The sequence below is a fragment of the Lates calcarifer genome, linkage group LG16_LG22, assembly GCF_001640805.2.
Source record: "Lates calcarifer isolate ASB-BC8 linkage group LG16_LG22, TLL_Latcal_v3, whole genome shotgun sequence".
Classification (NCBI taxonomy): domain Eukaryota; kingdom Metazoa; phylum Chordata; class Actinopteri; family Centropomidae; genus Lates; species Lates calcarifer.
Genome location: NC_066848.1, coordinates 5,220,847 through 5,240,170, shown reverse-complemented (window position 1 = coordinate 5,240,170; position 19,324 = coordinate 5,220,847). Strand labels below are relative to the sequence as shown.

The 19,324-nt window shown below is 39.9% G+C and overlaps 1 protein-coding gene across 1 annotated transcript; it reads right to left on the bottom strand.

The window, feature by feature from the left end:
* Window positions 1-1,425: 1,425 nt before the first annotated feature.
* kcnk12 (potassium channel, subfamily K, member 12) lies at window positions 1,426-7,217 on the bottom strand. Its single transcript, XM_018693022.2, has one exon. The coding sequence runs from the start codon at window positions 7,050-7,052 to the stop codon at window positions 6,168-6,170; it is 885 nt and encodes a 294-aa protein (XP_018548538.2). The 5' UTR covers window positions 7,053-7,217; the 3' UTR covers window positions 1,426-6,167.
* Between the last annotated feature and the right edge of the window lie 12,107 nt (window positions 7,218-19,324).

Genomic DNA, 19,324 nt, shown 5'->3' with positions numbered 1-19,324 from the left:
TATTCCAGCAAAACAAAAACTCTACTGATCAAATGTGGTTCAGCATAAATACAGAAAAAACTGCAGTCATTCTAGGTGGATGTTAATTCCTCCAAAAACAACGTTGGACTGCTGAATGTCTCTGTTAATGGCAGAAACCAGGCTTCTTGCTAAACAGAAAATTACTTATGAGGACAGTCTTTGTGGCACATTTCCTCTACACAGACCCCTCTTAACCCCTGTGCAGTGAGATAATGTATGTTGTTTTTCTGCATAATTTGCTGGGATCAGACTCATTTCAATAATGAATGCAATTACAGGTTCCCCTTTATGACTAACATCCTGATTGACCCATTACTGAAGAGCCACGCTGTTTCAAGGTCCTTTCAGTAAGCTGTATGTGTTCTGGTGGGATAACGTCTGGAAGAAATACAGGGTACAGAAAAGCAAATTTATCACAGTCAAATACTGAGAACCAACTGAGCATTTATGAACACAATCAAATATAGAGCGTCTAATGAAAGGCAAAATAAACCTCTTTTGTGTCTCTTCACTTGGATATGTGATGCTGAGACGCAGCAGGTCTGTGTCTAACATGTGGTGGTGAAATTAACTGGCGAGTATTAAGACTGTGGGTACTGAGCTTTTCTGTGTCAGTTTTGCAACATTGCTCTAGCAACACATAATGATGGATTTTCACATAGTCTGACCATATAACCATGCTTAATCTAACTGTGGTATCACTTTCTAATAAGATACCCTATGACTTTATTCATGGTTAATAATTATCATAATGCTTTTTAGATCAGTCATAAACCATTAATAAGAACAATGTTTGGATTGCTAGGTTGTGAAAAATCTTTCTAGCTGGTGAGTGATTAAAGGAATAGCTTGTGAATATTTTGTGAAACATGCTTTTTGGCTGAGAGTTAGATGGAAAAGTTGATAATTCTCTCATATCTGTACGCTAAATATGAAGCTACAGATAGCAGGCAATTAGCTTAGTATTAAGACTGGAGACAGCCTGGCTCTGTCCTCTGAAGCTCACTGTGTAACACATTACATCTTCTCTGTTTAATTCAAGTGTTAAATTGTTGTTTAAGGGGGTTATGTGCTGGACTATTCGGGTATAGATTGCTAGTTATTAATGAACTTAATGCTGCATTTGTGTCATGTTAGAATTATCAACTCAGTTCCAGCCTTGTAAGGAGCGTTCATGTCAACATCCAAGGCGTAATTATGACTGGGAAACTCTGTTATATCAGACTTAAACAGATGTAGCTAAGAAGTCAAGCAAATAGGGATGCCTCATTTCATCCAAAGTCTGTTGTTCAATGTGTGTAATTAACCCCAAATATAGGGGATATAGTCTTATACTATCCATAAACATTGAAATTTTATGTCACTAAGAGACACTAACAATTAAGAAAATCAAAGAAGCATCAGTAAATATCAGTGTTTAATGGAACCCGGTCTTGTTTCATATCGGTTTTACTTTTAATTACATAAATATAAAAGTACAATCATTGGTATAAATGTGCAACTTGCAAACAGAATTAATTTGCATACATTAACTGGATGTTACACCACAATGCAAGCAACATGAGACACACACCATGGTGTAGATGTAAATGTCGATAGGCAAAGGTCAACTGAACTGTGCATTACAGACACCTGAAGCAGATTTTTAAAATTGAGATCTGAATGTAGTTTGTGGCTTCATATTGTCCATCTTTATCTAACAAAAGATAATGATAAATATATCAGGCACAAATGTCCTGTGGATTTGGAAATCAAGCTCCAGATCAAAGCCAACTATGTTACTCTTGTTAAAGATCAGAAGCAGCCAAGCAGAGCTGTAATACATCATTGTGTTACCGAGCCACTCGGCTGTTTACCTGCCCGCTGGTAACTGCCATTTCCAATGTGCTCCAGCCAAATTAATGTACATACATTTTGTTCCTGAAACAAGCGGCTTTAACAGTCTGAAAATACGAAAGGGATCACATGCGCTCTTCCTCAGAGGAAAGTGGGGAGAGCGCAGTGTTATGTATCATACTGTGATCACAAAGAAATAATGGCTTTGCTGAGTAAATGATAATGCCATTAGCACCATCATCTGCCTTCAAAATTAACACTAACAACATCTCCAGTCTCTGCTTATTTCAAACAAATTGTTTTTATTATGTGGCTTGTAACGGCTATGGAGCATGACATTTTAATGGAGCTATTTTACAGTCAAAGTGCTGTTGACTACAGAACAGATTTTCCAGTGTGAATACAGTACAATATGTTGTGACTGGAATAAACACTGGCAGTGTTCATTTTAACAATTAAAGATTAAATTAACGCTGACAACCAAGTCTGCTATGTTCACCCATATTATATACAAACAGTGTGGGCTTTAAAATTTTGCATCATTTCAGTCTAATTTCATGTTTGGTGAGAACATGAGAGGAATTAATTACACTAAAAAGAAATGTCGTGATATCACATTAAAGAGGCATTTCTGCTGATAACAAATACAAACATACAATAAATGCTAAGACCACCTGTCTCCTCTTACAGAAGATACAGAGGACAGTGGAGCAGTTAAAACCATTGCAATCAATGGAGATCAATTTTGCAAAATGCAAAAGGATTGTATAGTACAACACACAAGCTCTACACACTATAATCTTTTCAATTAGGAACCTTTTTGTAATATGCAAGGACTAAAGTAAGGCAATTGATTTCAAGACATGCATGCATTTTAGGTGAGCAAACATTACTCTAAATACTATATTCAGTGTCTTAAAAGCTTGATGTGTTTCAGGCTTAAGGAAAATACATTTTAATGGATACTATATTGAGTCAAATAACCTCTGTGGGATTTATGTTTAGGGAAGCATTTAAGATAACATTCACAGTCCTTAAATTCTCATTTTCATTCTTTTACACACTAGTTTGGACACACAAATGCATTATCACACACATGCTCCTTGTCAAAATTAAGGCTAAGGATACAGTGCAGCTGATAGCTACAGGAGCTTTTAAAAATCAGTAAGCAATCCTGAAATCTCTGCCACTGTAACCTTAAGCCTCAGAGGGAAATTGAAGGTTCATGTATAACATCATTATTCTAGAGACGTGCCAGCAAAACATCCTCCCTTTGTGACATATTACAGCAGGGAAACACCATTGACTTCAAACTACAGGTGTGTCATTACAGCATGCCCACATGTCCCAGGATTTGACACTTTCCTGTGTCCACAATGTCACTGTTAACAACAGCGTGACACCCTCCCCCCGGCACTGCAAGCCTCACATCACATTACCAATACATGCTCACTCCGCTGCTCATGAGCCACTCTGGTGAGAACTGTTAAAGGAATAAATTGACATTTTGGGAAATACATGTATTCACTAATATGAAGCTACAGCCGGCGACAGTTAGCTTAGCATTGCGTGAAGATGGAAAATAGGGGCAACAGCTGGATGGTCATAAAACTAGTCACAAATGAGGGATAATGTGTTAATTAGTGAATCTTAGAGGTGCTGCTGGGCAGATTTTACTATCCTAGGACATAGGTATGAAGGTAGCCTAGCATAGTATAAATAGTGGAAAAAGGGAGAAAAAGCTAGCCTGGCTGTAAAACTTTCTAGTCAACACATTACATCTCGACAATTCACTGTTTTATGGGGGGTTATGTGCCAGACTATTTCTTGGCTGGCACCTAAAAAAACCTGCAAAAAAACACTGGTTGTGGTTTTACAACAAAATAGCTCCAGTCTCTCAGCTAAGCTAACCAGCTCAAACTTCACTTTTACCACATAGATGTGAGAGAGGTACTGTCTGCAAGAAAGCAAGTATACATATTTCCAAAACTTTCAAAATATTCTTTAACACCAGGATGCCTGCATTCTCTTTGTAACTCTGATGTCCATGTTTTTGGGGGGTAGATAGGTTCTGAACACTGCATCTTATCAATCTGTTGACTGATTGTGTAAGACACATGACAATAAGACTTCTTCAATCACCCACATGTATATAATTGAAACCTATATGTAGAAAAATAGACTTTAAAGAGTCCTCTGTTTTATATACATCTATCTTGTATGGCTTTACCATAATGGCATGCAGGAAAAACTAAGACAAGCCTGAAGATTTAACTACCTGAGTCATTTTCTCTATTCCGCTTGGTGAGACTGGGGAGTAAGGGAAATTATTCAGCTCTATGCTCTGAAAATCAACAAAGGATCGATCCAGATCCAAGTCACGCATTATTGTAAAAGCTCTTTTTAAGACGTTCCAATGCTAAATATATATATACATTTATGGCATGTCTCATATTCACAGTGTAAGGGTGATGAGCGTGAGGAGAGAGCCGAGATCTGCAAGACAAAGGAAGCAGGAGGGTTTTGGTGCAGTGTGTGTGAAGTGAATGCAGATGACAGGGTAAAAAGAAGTGAGCAGCCTGGGAGGATAATAGATGTTAAAAGTGGGCGCCAGGAAAAGTTGAGCCCTTGGCCGAGAAAGGCCACTGATTTGTATTGGGTATGGATTTGGATATGAAGGGAGTCGATTAACACCACCTCTTACACCTCCTCTGCTGTCACCAGCCCCTCTCTCTAGTTCTCTTCCTTCATCACTGTCTTTCGGACAGTTTAATTATCAATGTCTCCTCCTCTGTCTTGCTGTTTGTGAACATCAAACACCACCATCACATAGCTTTACATCACAGATGCCTTGGAAGAATAGTTACTGGTAACACGAGACATTTGATTGTGCAGCCTGACAGGGTAGAACCGTATCCGCTGCAAACACCCTCCATCCATTAAACCTCGGCTACACGTTTACACTGAAATCAAGAGGAAAATCAGCCTCTGCAGGCTTTTGGATCATGCTTTGTTTTCCAGAGAGAGCCATGTATCTGTAAAGAAGTCTCCCTCAACGAAAACAGAAAATTCCCCACAAAAGATAAATCAATGCAAGTCAGAGAATCCTTTAGGGTTTTGTTTTCCACTTCAGCATCTGAGATTGACCGGGCTACTTTCAATCTGCATCATTTAACATAATGCGCCTACGGGATGAAACCATCCATATTTTACCTCCCTCTCCATCTCCTTCCATTCCCTTATATTTCACTTCAAACAAACATCAACTTACTTTTCATTTATTCTGTTTTACAAATACATAAGTCTACATTCTGCATTCAAAGAGTAATTAATACATTGAGAGCCTTTATCAGTTGTTTTCCTTGCAGACAGCTGTAAGCTTGAAAAAGAAGAGAGAGAAACTGTGCCTTCTTTTACCCTTCAAGTCCAAGTCTTGGGCTGCCGAAGCATGTTCTGAGCTGATAAGAAGACCGGTTCCTCTCTCACGAGAAATGGATTTTTCATTCTTCAACTCTGCTCTTTTCTCCATCATCTTGGGCGATGGGAAATTACTCTTTGTTGCCCCTTAGTGTGGCATACTAAAACCTTCTCTCGCTACAGCCCTGTCAAAATCAGCTACATCACGGCCATGCTTAGAAAATCTACTTTCCACACTTGCCCCCCAGAAATGACATTAATCACCTGAGGGTAAAACTTGACCTGTGTCAAGAAAGAATGGGGTTTGCACAATCAATAGAAGCTCTAGAAATGGTGCAAAAAATGCATGAGAAGTATAATGCATAGATCAGTATGTGCTATATCATTCAGTGATTACACTTCATGTTTACATCAGCATTCAATATGGACATTCAAAGAAACCCCTAAACAATAGCAACTGCACTCCTTTACAGGGCAGCATTTCAGTCATATAAGTTTGATATATTGAGCCTATATAACAGACTGTTTCCTCTGCAGACTAACACTGATATTTAAGAGACTTTCAGTGATTTGTTCTGGGTTGGGTTTGATGTTAATGAAATGGGTGATGGGTGGTCCCCATGCTTCCACATCAACTAATGTTTTTTGTTGACTCTGTGGTTCTCTCTTCATGCCATCATCACCAAAAACATCACCATCATTACCTGTATTATAACCACAGGCTTGTAATTCCCAAAGGATAAAAAAAAATCATATTTATCATGCATAACAAGTTACAATGGCAATCCATTTCAAATGCCTTGTATTTTTTCTATGGCGATCAACCTCAGGGTTTGTTGCGCAGTATGAGAATTAAGAGCTCTCATACTTTGTTTCTGATCCCACTGTGTCCTCTACCTGGAGTTACTTGTCTCTGCCAGCCTGTTGTTCATGATACCGAGGGCGCCAACACCCCCAGAGAAACCATTATGGCGTGAGCTACCACAGACTGTCCTGGGATATCCGTTGGCTGACTCAGACAGCTGCTTCTGCATGATGGCCAGCGACACCTTGTTAGAGGCTGCCAGGTCTTTCATAGAGATCATCTCCCCTGATAGTCTGCGTCCCTCAGTGTCACTATCGCAAGGTCCATCTGAGTCAGGCGCCTGGCCAAACCGACCCTGGCGACCCCTGGAGCCCGGGCGGATGGCATTGCGTCTGCCCAGGAAAGCGTTGGCCTTATTGCAGCGCTGGCAAAACAAGCAGCTCATTTTCTCCAACATCCAGTTGAGCACCTGCTTGATGACAATAGAGATGACATTAAAGAGCGAGTAGATGCAGCACACACCCATTAGCATGAAGAGGAAGTTGGCCACCCTGTAGAGGCTTTGGTATTCGTAAGCTGCACTCTGGCTGCTGACAAAGTCCCCAAAGCCAATGGTGCTGAAGGTGACAAAGCAGAAGTAAAGCGAGTCTAAGTACGCCCAACCCTCCACGGGGGTGTACATGGCTGATGCACAGCAGGAGATGGTGATCGCTGACAGGCCGAGAATCAACATCACGTGGTACACGGAGGGCTTCCAGCCTGGAAGGGAGTACGCTGAGAAGTCATGGCGGATGCCAGGCGGGAGGAGACCGCTGTTCCTGATTCGCCGTTCCCTCACAGCTTTCATCACCACAGCCAGCAGTGTGATGATGCGCTCCAGGAAGAGGTTAAAAAAGAGGATGGTTGCAGCACAGCCCAGAAGCCCATAAAATATCAAGAACACCTTGCCTGCAACTGTCACAGGTGTTGTCATCCCAAAACCTGCAGACAGAGGAGCGATATCAGTTAATCCCCTAAGTGAGGCCAAAAACACATTTTCACCTACAAGACGTCTTCAGTTGCCTCACAAGAAATTATGTGAGATGTGGGAAGTGGTGCGTGAAAGCAAAACAACCTCAAATATAAATGAAGGTTTTAAATGAGGTTTCAGTCTTATTTCTTAAACATTTGTGCCAGTAATGAAAAAACATAAAAGTGTGAATTGAGCAGAGTACACACAAGTGATATGCTGAAAAATACTGGATAATAATTCGTGTTGATACACGGCTGTAAGCTTCCTCTGGAAGATGAATGCATGTAAAGTCATAGTAATGAGAGGATGATGGAAAAAAGCGACTATAATTAAGAAAACAATGTTTTGCATTGCAAATGAAGATGCATGTTGTGAAGTAACAAAGGATGAGGGAAAATAACAAAATGGGCACTAATGTGAAACCAGGGTTACAGTCATTAGATGTAGAAGTAAATAAATGTTCACAACTTATAAGGACCTATATATAAAGCTCATATGACTAAAAAGACGAGTAATATCCAACGACAATCTAGAAGTATATTTGTAATATCTAAAGCCACATGATATTGTGTGTACAGCATATGGTTATATACAGTGTTTACTGTGTTGTGTTGGTGGACCTGAAAAATCAAGGACATAGGGGTTACATTGAGGGGAGGATGCCAGGAATAAGCTTAGGTAAGCCCTCTGAATATTTTTTTTCTAGGCTGTGTGGTTTGGCTTCCTGCTATCTTATGATTTCTTAGTCAATTAGACTGAGTGTTCAAGCTGGGGAAGAGGTTGTGAGTGAAGAGGAAAGGGGAGGATGTTTATGGATTCTGCTGCATGTTGAAGCAGCACTTCTCAATCTCGAGGAGTGTCACAGGTGCAGCTCTGACTTTGCAGCTGCACTTGCTGTTGAGTGTCTGGGTATGAGTGCTATTTCTGTTACTGTTGTTTCTCATGAGGTAAAAAAAATAATACAAATTTCAGCACTTTAACTACAAGAGGGCTAGCACTACTACCAAAGCGGAGGTGTGTCTCCACAAAATTTCATGGCAATTCATCAAATAGAGTGAAAAATTCCTGATAATGATAATGATGATGCTGAGGCTAAAAAAACCCAAATTGCAGTCAAGCCACAAAAAATGAACATAGCTTTGTGTAATACAAATATTTTTTGTTCTCTCTTATCCCTTTCATTGTCTTGTGACCATTCAGATTTCTCTTGGGATCCATTTGTTGGATTCTATTCCTGGCTGGGAAAAACTTGTTTACAGTGTAATTGATTCTATCACTGTAAAACATTGATGTTTAATCTACAGCATCTAATATATACAAAATACTGTATATAGGCAGCAAGTGCACACATACACCTCTGCTAGTATGAGTCTTGTTAAATGTTTTTCATTTGCGGATTTTCTGCTCTTACATGTATACGTAATACGGTTATTTGTATGCACACATTCAGTATTCATACTTCTTTTCCCAGGGTGAATGTGAGAACACACAGTTAAACACATATATAATGTTGTGCACCTTATCCTCAGACCAGCAGATGGTATATTTGTCAGCAAATAAAATCGTGCTGAAAGATCAACCAGTTCACTTCCAGGCCAAGGCTAATTGATTCTTCCATCATGGCTATCCTCCGTTTCAGTCTTCTCAGAGCATTAAGGCAGTGCTTTCCCTCCCTTTTCCACTCGCCCGTCTATAACCATCTTTGTCAGGTAATAAATGACATCAATATCTAGACAATACTTCCTTTATGATACCCAAAATGGCTTTTTTGACCTTATCTCTCGCACTGAAAACCACTCTCGTGGGTTTGCTCTTGACATGCTGGGTCATTTAGATCAACACTGATTGATACAGATTGTTTTTTAGAGACAAGAGGAAATATAACCACCACCACCCCCATGTACACGCATGTACCTTATAGTCTTACACAGACAGAGATAGACTTGTGTAGCTTTTATACATTACATCAGATATGTAATTATCTGGTTTTGTCACAGATAGTGACTAAGTTCAGTAGCAGACAGTAAAGCAGTGCTGGCTAACAGAAAGGTGAGGGGCAGTGATTAACCAAATTAAGCCCTTCAGTGAAATCCTATTTTACAGTTGTATAGTTAATTAATTAGCAGCCCAAGTCTCTCTAAACCAACTGAATCATAAGGAAAACAGATTACATCTTCTCAGCGCGCGCAGAGACAGTCTTCTGCACCGTCTCTCATTACCAAGTAAATTACCTAAGAGAGGAAAAGGCACCAGGCATCGATTCAGTGTAGCATTTCAGAGCCATTACTCCAGACTACTGTGTCAAGACACATTAGTGAAAACAGAACAATAATAGAAAGCAAAGGACAGGCAAGCTGAAACCAAAGACACAAACATGGTGTGACTTTTTTCACAAAGACTTCTTTGTTTGTACTTTAAAACTCTTAATTAAAGGTTACAACTGAAGTCCAGACCAATGGTCCTGCTGCTGACCTCAGTGAACACTTTAATCTTTCCACTCTGTCCAAGCCAGGATGAGTCATTTGATTCAGCAGAGCTTGATAAGGCAGGAAATCATATGTGTGCTAATCCAATTCAATCAGTGCCCTGGGAGAATATTTATTCATTAACATTAAATAAAGTATGCCCAACTCAACATAGAAAATGATGTTATGCTCCAATGGCTTATGATGCTCGCACACATAATTACACACTAGAGAATTAACCAGAAGGAAAGTGATGGAAATGGTGCCATTAGTATCCATTAATTACCATTTGACAGTTTTAAGAGAAGAAGAAGATGCTCTAATGGTTACCAGACTGTGGGGAAATGAAATGGGTGAAAGACAAAAATAGATTGTTAGTGGACTGTAGTGATTTCACTTTTTAGGTCAGCTTTTATCACTAGTGGTCAACCAAATCACTTGTGCTACACAATGTAGACTGAGCAGCTCTCATTACAGACCAATGCCAAGTTACAATGGCTCATTAAGTTGTGTAGTAAAGTCGGGACCTAAGTAACAAATTACTGGGAGTGTTGCTAATAGAGGTATTGATGGACTTCATCAATGCTCTGCATTTCATTTGCCACACTTAGTAGACCACTCGCCTCTAAACAGTAATCAGTCAGCAGAGTTGTAGTAACACATCATAATCAGTTTCCACAAATGGAACTGCTGCATAAGGTTAAATTATGTTTTGTTGTTGTTGTTGTTTTGTTTTTTTGGTCAACAAATTTCATGAAAAGACCATTAACATAAAATGTTTTTTATTTCCAAATAATTTCCAGCTTTCCCAGCCTGTCTTTAGTTCTAAACACCAAGCCCATTAGTTTCCACTGAAGATGTAAATCTTTAATTAAAATTTTAACACAGTGCATCAAATGCCTACATGTAGGGAAAAGGAGGTCCCTTTTACAAAGAATTATCCCCTGAGTCAGCAGTTCCTATCAGCTCTCAGGAGTGTTTTAGTGTCTTTTGGCTCATTGTTTTGGTTTTCTGGCCCACAGCTTTTACTGTTTTCTATCTTACTGCCATTACAGCATTGTTTTTGTTTCTATATGGCAGCTGTTTTCAGTAAAACAGATTTAAATTCCACTGTACATGACCATACAGCAGGCTGACACAGTTTACAACTGGTTGAGCATACAGCAAAGCGAGAGAGGCTTACATTCATCGGATGGCCGCACAGTAACTCACATTAGTTGATCCAGTTGGTTTTGGTGGCTCCATGGGATTTGTTAATAAGAAAAATAGAGAACATCACCAGACTTATCATTTAAATACCTTTTTTAACTGTAAGTTTAAAAGAAAATATTTTTTTAATATTTGACATGTGTTATTGCAGTTTTCAAAGAGCTGACCTTTGAGTTTGTGGTGTATGTGGTCAAAGCCCATTTGTTGCCTTTTATAAAGCAAAGTACCTTGAAAAAGGCATATTGATTAATTTTACTGGAAAATGGGCTCACAAGGCCAACAATCAGAAAGCTGCGCACATTTCAGTCTTATGTTAGAGAAGTCTGCATTTAGTGTTTGAGTTAAGCTGATAATTCAAGGAATAAAAGGAGAGTCCGAATTAATGTGCAAAAGCTAAAGAAGCACATGATACAGCAGAAATATACAATGAAGCCAGTTCAACCGGGTCAGCGCTCCTAATGGATACTCACATGAGAATAAAGGGTAGCTAAAGTCATGTTTCTGTGTTTGAAGGACATGTACTGTACATTCACTTGTCTCTGTAAGTACCATTGACACTGAAGGTTACTGTGTGTCACTGAGGGCACCCCCCCCCCCCTCCACAGCTCCCAGTAGGCCTTTAAATGACCCAAAAGATTCTTTATGTGACTGTTTTGCAAACCAAAATCTAATTTCTGCCACCTATTGCCTCCCAATCTCTCAAATTAATGATCTTAAAAACAAGCTCCCAGTCAAACCAACTGCGTCCCACAAGTGGGAATAGTCGTAAATTGGCCTGATAAGAGCGGCAGCAGAAAACGCCATGCATGCCCGTCCCTCTGATGACTGTGTTTCTGTGACGAACAGGAAATCATTAGTCATGGGGCGGCGTGGCGGGGGTCTGCAGAGAGGACAGAGGGCTGAGGAAGCAGCAACATGGCCAGACCTGAGACATCATCACCACACCATCTGCTGAGGAGCTGCCAGGATTACTGGCATACTGGGTAATAATAGGAACATTCACACTACGCTGACAGTTCCACAAAAAGCAGATGAAAGAATAGGTCACGTATACTGTCAAGCCTCTCAAGTTTAGTTTGAGATCAGTGCATAGCACGCACAAATTAAACGAAGGCTATAACAAATACTAATAAAACGCTCAAAGCCTACACATGCTACAATATTCTATGGGGCCCTGAAGCAAAACAATGAAGTATTGGATATCACACCCAGCTCACCCACACACAATATAGGCAATACATAAATGGTATCTGCCCTGCATGTCAAAGCATTGATAATGTGTGTTTTGTGCTATGGCTGTGCAGTAATTAGAAATAATGGACTGAGGAGATCATAGTGAAATATTGTATGTAGCTAAGAGTCATTAAGGCTGGTCGATACAGGCATAAATTACAAGAAGAACACACTGCTGTAGTAACAAGGTAACACGAGCCTGGTTTATGAAACAAATCTAAAATACCTTCTTTTTCTGATTTTGTGGTTTGTTTGGCTCCAAATCAAGTCTAATGTCTTAAATTGTATCTCACTACTTAATTCATTGTCAAACAGAGCCAGGGGGATTGATGAGTCGGCTGTTGTCTATATTGATTTATTGTAAAAAAAATATATATATATGCTGCACTGACTTTGGAGCTGCGCCAACATTTATTCTTCATTTTTTGATCTGGTTTTCAACTTTACAGAATTTTAAAAGCACAGAACAAACAGGGGCTGTTATTATGCAGTTTTACAGAGAGCGACGACAGGGCTTAAATAAGTAAAACTGAAATTAAGAGTCACGTGGCGTCATTGATCATTTGCAGAAAGGAACAGAGATTTTGTCCTTTCATGTGACTGAGGAGTCATTCTCTCGTCAGATTAATAGCTTCTCCCTGATGGATCTAAAGGCTATGTCCTTGTGTTTCCTATTATCTTGGACTGTATGCACAGCCAATGTTTGAATAAAAGCTTAGCTACATAAAGCCCTCTTGTATTATTCCCCAAAGTAAACACACCTGTTCAGGTGGACCTTTTGAAACACTATCACCCTTAGATCAGGGTGATAAGCCTCCATGTTCAGTGTAATAGATCATGCAGATTTGCTGCTCACACAGTATCATGGTAACACATAAAATGTACTATATGTCTTTCAAAGCTGATTCAGATTTGGAGGCATCACATGAAAACAGTCAGATCCGATGCCAGCAGGAAATGAATGCTCGAGGTTCGGCAGACTTTCGATTTAATGGTTTTTCATTACCGCTAATGGGAGAGCACAAGTCCCTGAAATTTAAGGCTGTGCTAAAACCTGATTCCTGTCAGGGACTGCTAAGTTACTGACAGCTGCAATAATGATCTTGGATCATACATAGGGAAACCACAGCAATGTGCCGCAGAGAAATGATGAGGCGATGCTCTGTTGCTCACAATTAAATTATGTTTTACTTTCTATTAACTGAAAGTAGCCACTATGAGTCTGAGACTGTCTGACTCTGCCAGAGGCTGTCAGCCTGGAGGTAGTGGAATAATTTGTGAATGCTGGCATGAGAACAAAATATATGCAGCACATGTGATCCTGGTGTTTTCCAAGGATAGCAGTGGATTCGCTGAGAAGCTCACGCAGTTTTACTGAGAGAACATTATTCTCTAGAAAAAGGATCAGGAGCTCTGTTTCCTCTAATTCAAACAGATTATATGAAACATTGAGCACAAGTGGCTCACACTACATGTATATAGTTACCTATTTTAATCAGGTCTAGTATTTGAATTGCATGTAATTTTTCTCCATAGCAGATGTACTGTAACTGTATAGTATAGTATGGTATGATCTCATGATCTCAAGCTCCAGGGATGACATAGAGCTCTGTCTTTTTTTTTTTAGCTTGTAATCTAATCATGATCAACCATCTTACTGATCCAAGGTCATTCTCAAAATTCATGTGTTTCTCCTCTGATGCATTACACTGTCATGGCGTTTGAGAGAATTTTGATTAATCTCAAATCTGACATTCAATCTTACTATTTTACATTTAATATTCTTCCAGTGTGTTCGCATTTAGCCATCTGAAAGATGCACCATCGCAGCACGTCCTCCTGTCTCTCTCCGCTCTCACACATGCAGCCCCTCCTTCACACAAAGAGACAGATGGACGGCTGCCAAATCACGCTGTTTGCCAACTTGCCGTTAGCTTATTAACATTGATAACTATTTATATACATGACCCCAAGATGCAGATAAATGTTTCATTGGTGCAGAAGTGGAATTGCAGTGGAGCCTCTCTGCAACATATCAACATTTCGCCACTGCAAGTGTGTGTCTGATTCTACTGCATCAAAGTTTGCTAACTACCCAAAAGTTTGGAGGGAGGGACTTTTCTGCTTATGGGGAAAGTTTAAAATCTCATAGCTGCGAGTCAGCATCCCCACCGGCGCCAGTGCAAATTGGGTTGTCAGTGAAACTGATGATGATCACAATTATTAACACCAGGACAACATTTAAAGTGGTTGTCAAAATTAGCCCTGATGCAGAGCAGGTAACAAGACTGCAGAGTGCAGAGAGCACACAGAGTTTATCCTCTCTTTGCCTTGCCAGAGCAAAGAGCAGATTCAGTGAAATGCTAATCGGTTTGAGGAGGAGGATGCCCAGCAAATCTGCTGTGTCCTCTAAAATGATCTTGGTATCACTTGGTCACGATGATTTGAGTCCGTGAGTTACTGTATGTTGGCAAGTAGACGCCTTAACAAGTCAGGGCAGATTTATGACCCACTGTGACAGAGCGCAGAGGTGTGTACAGCCATCCTGTACAGCTGCAGTTAACTGAGATGGGGATTTATTGGAGCCTGTGCTTCTCAGTAGGTTTGCCTTATACGCACACACACACACACACACACACACACACACACACACATTTCAAGTCCACACCAGGAGGTAGCGTGTCTGTGATTTATGTGGGAAAGATTATTTTTACTTATCTCCTTTATTAATAAATTATCTGTCTGTTTACTAGTTTGCATCCATTTCGTCCAAAGGATGAATTGTGATCACTTTGATGGGCCTGTAAAATTTTTATCTAGTACTATATCAGGTCAAAATATCAATGTGTCTACTAATGCTTTGTTTTATGACCAAATGTCTGCAAAGTTACATTACCATCAGCCTCAGCTATACTTTGCGCTCACTGGTAACTAGCACTGGTGACTGTTACGCAACCTGGGAATGACTTAGCACGAGTCTCCCTATTACAAGTCAGTGTAGCATCAAAATGATTTTGAAGCTGTTATTTTTAGGTAAAATAGCTGCATAAGCTGTTGCTTTAATAGCATGTTAACATTGTCAATGTGAGCGTGTTGGCAGACTCTTCGTTTTGTTTAAAGAATATCTATTGCATTCATATGGAGAGAAAAGAGAGGTGTACCACTGTTATTAGTTATATTACATATCAGTTTAGGTGTCTTTTAAGCTCAAATATTTGGATATTTATACAAGTGGAACCTTTTTTAATCTCAGTGTTAATATTCAAATAGATTACTGCAGCTTTAAGGCACAATTTAGGCCCATTACACAACAGCTAGATTAATTTAGAGACAGTCTTGTAGATCTCCTATGCAGCACTGGTGCAGTTCAGGTCTATTTCCTCACTGGGGATGCACTTTTTGTGCTGAGCATCTGGACTACACACAATCTAAAAAGACCCCCATGTCTTTCATGTGACTGAAGGCCGTCTTTTTTTCCATTTTTAACATTGACATTTCCTGTGATTTCACAGAGCAACCCAGTAGATCTAAGGAGTAGGGGGTGGGGGGTGGCAGACACTAGGTAGAGCACAGAGTCACAGCGACCAGCTTCAAATTGCTCTGTAAAAAGATCTTCATCTCATTATTTAATGTACTGCCTGTGCAATATGAGCAGCTTCTATTTTGCAACACAATTACAATGTTGCCCCACAGAAACACACTTGTATAAAGTATAAAATCCAGATGATTGAATGAATGAATCCAAATAAATTAGCGCACTGTGGTAGTAATGAACAGAGGAGCAAAGTAGTTAGACTGAGACTGATGTAAGACAGGAGTCAACACTGTGTGGGACAGTCTAGCAACAGTGCTTAAGTGAGAGACAGAAGGCACAAACAAGTCTGAAACATTGCTGTGCACCAATGAATCTGCTTTCACAGATTGCAAGCCTTTCCCACCCACCTCCTGAAAGCACATTCACAATGTACACAGTAGCAACAACACAGATGGTTTTGTCCCAGCGAGGCAGCACAGAGCAGTTAATCTAAATAAGAACACGACATCAAAACAAACAGACTGCCTCCAGGAATCCACTTCAGTCTATCATGTGACATTTCACACTGCTTAAATGCCAAACGCACGCTTTGGCGGTCTGAGGTGACATTGTCTTGTAACCTCAGAGACACGTAAATTACAAGGCGCAGCACCGTACAGTACAGAGAGCAAATTTGGTTTGCAGTACTCTCGCAGATATGTTGGCCCTGGTCAGACAGGCGTGTAATTGTCACACAGCCTCACAAGTGCAGAGAGACTGTGCAGCCAAATCAGCACTTTTTAAATTGGCACAAGAAGACGAGGAGGATAACACCCACTAACCCATTAGGTCTAATTGTTTTTTCACACTGAAGAAGGACATTGGCTAATCATAATATTTCTAAATCTTTCCTTGAGACCATGACATAACAAGCTTGTAGTTATCTTGAGTTAACAAAATTATAATTTATAACAACACACTTGTTTTAGGAACTGAATTCAATGTATGAATGTGTTTGTGTGATCTCCAGTCGTCAGAGCAAATCAGTGTTTTTTACACTGAGATTTCAAGAATTACTTTATAATAGCAAGAATACAAAACCTGATAAATAATCACATGCATGTCCTCTCTGGCCTGAGGGATTAGGTCAGATCCATTGCTCCGTAACAGGAATCTGTAGTCATGTAACATCTGTTTCTCAGACACTGTGTGGTGCTAGGTTTCACTAAATGGAAACTCAGGATGATGCATCTTCACATAATGTTCCAAAAGGTGATTTGCCGTATGTAGGAGCTATAAAACAAAATCAAACTTTGAACATAAACTTGATATCCCAAACACAGCTGGACAGATTCTTGAGTCCAAGTCTGCATAGTTGAACTAATTATGCATTTTGGCACTGTGTCTCGGCTTTTAAAATCTTAACCGACTGTCCAGACAGAGACAGTATAGTGTTATAACACACAATATTTCAAACTCAAAAGGGCTGTCTCAGACACTACTACCCCAATTTTGGCAGAGTTTAAGAGAAGTCACATTACTCTGTGTTCTGAGGTTAAAACCTACACATTTATTAACTTGATGAGGGTGCTAAGGTCAAATGTCAAACTAGGACAGACTCAGAACTTCAGACTGAGCCAAGAATTGACTGGAGATATACTGTACAGCTACTGGAAATGTACACAACAACACCTGTGCAATCTAATTTCAAGTATAAGTATTTTGCTGAAACAGCTGCTGCTGTGTCAGAAACAGTGCAGATTAGACAGGAGAGATGAACCAAAACAGCAAAGTTGTGAGCTGAAAGAGGCTAAAATGCCCTGTAGAGGGGAAGTAGAAGTGCAGATTTAAACTCTAATTCTCTGCAGGTTCATTCCTATGAGCAATTCCTTTCACATTACACATAGTCATTTGAACCTTTTTAACAGAAAAATGTTGGTTGGTGCAACTACAAACTGCAACACAGAAAATACCATATAGTTGCTTTAACACCTCTCTTATAATGTCAGCATAAGCTGCATAAGTTGAAGCCTTTAGCCTGATGAGGCTACTTTGTAGTAAGGATGATATTTCAATCAGTGGTTTGTGATGGAAGATTTTATGCCTGTCCTGGTGTATCCTGAGGGAAGAGCAGACTGTCATGTCGCTGCAGCACAGCTCTGTAGAGCCACGGGTTCAGCAGGATTTCATCTTCTTTTAACTCCACCTACCACTGACATTTCTCCTCATTTTGCGAGTTGTGGACTGCATTGAGGTTACATCAGGCCGCATTTAAGGGAAAAAATGCATGAGGGTCTGTCTTCTGCTGTTTGTTAAACTGTCCTATTTGCCTCGTCTGCCATTGTGACTTCTCTGAGTGGGTGGATACGAGTGTGGTGGAGCAAGAAGTTGCAGTGGCTGCTAGGGGCAAGAGCAGGCAGGACTGAGTCTACATCCCCAGGAATAAATAGCCCAGATCACAATCCAAACCTGCGGCGGTATTTTTATGTGGAAAACTGCCCAACAACTAACTGCCCTATCTGATTTGTCCCACTCATCTCATTCTCAACAAGTTAAAAGCCATCACTAAGTACACTCGATTTTCAGACAAGTATTCTCCCTGCTGGCACTTCAAAACTGACAAAGTATTTCTCCAAAATGTCATTGCAGCAACTTACAATGAGCCGTGCAGGCCCACAGACGGCTACAGAGAGCTGTCCTAATTGGCAGTCATCAGATATCAATCAGCCTTGGGGGTTGTAAATAACTTTTTGATATTAATAGAAATTCTGTTTACAGAGCAGACTCTTCTGCCCTCTTTAATGAGAATGCAAACAGTAAAGCTGTGTCTGAATATGTAGGTCAGAGCAACACAACCAAGATTTGGATACTGACAAAAACAAACTCTTCAAACCAACGTGTTCAAACCAACGTGTCAACAGGAAAACAAACAACAAAAAAAAAAACTGTACTCAGGCACAGTGGTGCTTTGAACTAAATGCTAACGTCAACATGTTAACATGCTCACAAAGACATATTGATGTTTATCTGTGAGAAGAACTAGATACTGGACTCAAAGATGTGTGGACATTGCTTGCGAAGCACAAAAGCTAACAAAGTTTTCTAGCTCCCGGATTTGCTTCTTTGTTATTTAGCTTTGCACTGAACATGAATTAGCGTTTCACATGCTCTCACACCAGTAGGATAATGTCATGCAGAGACTCAAAAATAAATAGAAAAAATAAATAAAACATTGCAATACCATGAATGGCCAATGGGGTAAACTGGTAGCAATTTGTTGATCTGCCTTTACATTAATATGCTTAGCAGTAATGTTGACTCATATCTAACATTTGCTTTTACCACTAAACACAAGCAGCAAACAAACAGCTGAGATGTTGTTCTTTTTGCAGTATTAGAAAAACTGTAAACTAGTACTGCGAGTGAGGAGTCTCCAAGTCAGTAGGTTTAGAGTGGTTAGAGTGAGAGTGTGGTGAGGTCACGGTCAAGAATGAAGCTGTATATCACTTTATAGGTCACAAATTAGAAGTCCTGAAAGTTACTGTATATCTACAATTTTACGACAACTATCACCTCTATCTGTCGAGTGACATCTTGATGTGATTTGATCAAAAGTCCAAAGAGCAGCTATGAGTGGGCCTTGTGATGACAATGTTTTCATTGGTTGCTATGCACCTTTGTATGTATTATGTTTTCTGCAGTATTCCTGAAACGCCCCAAGTGCAGCACTAATGGCCAGTGAACCTGGTTGAAACACTGGGTGAACAAGAGCCTCATGTGGCCAAAGCCTCACTTTCATTCTTCAAAGCGAT

Bases quoted from the DNA above. Each gene is read 5' to 3' on its own strand.
- kcnk12 (XM_018693022.2), bottom strand. From the start codon at position 7,052: ATGACAACACCTGTGACAGTTGCAGGCAAGGTGTTCTTGATATTTTAT.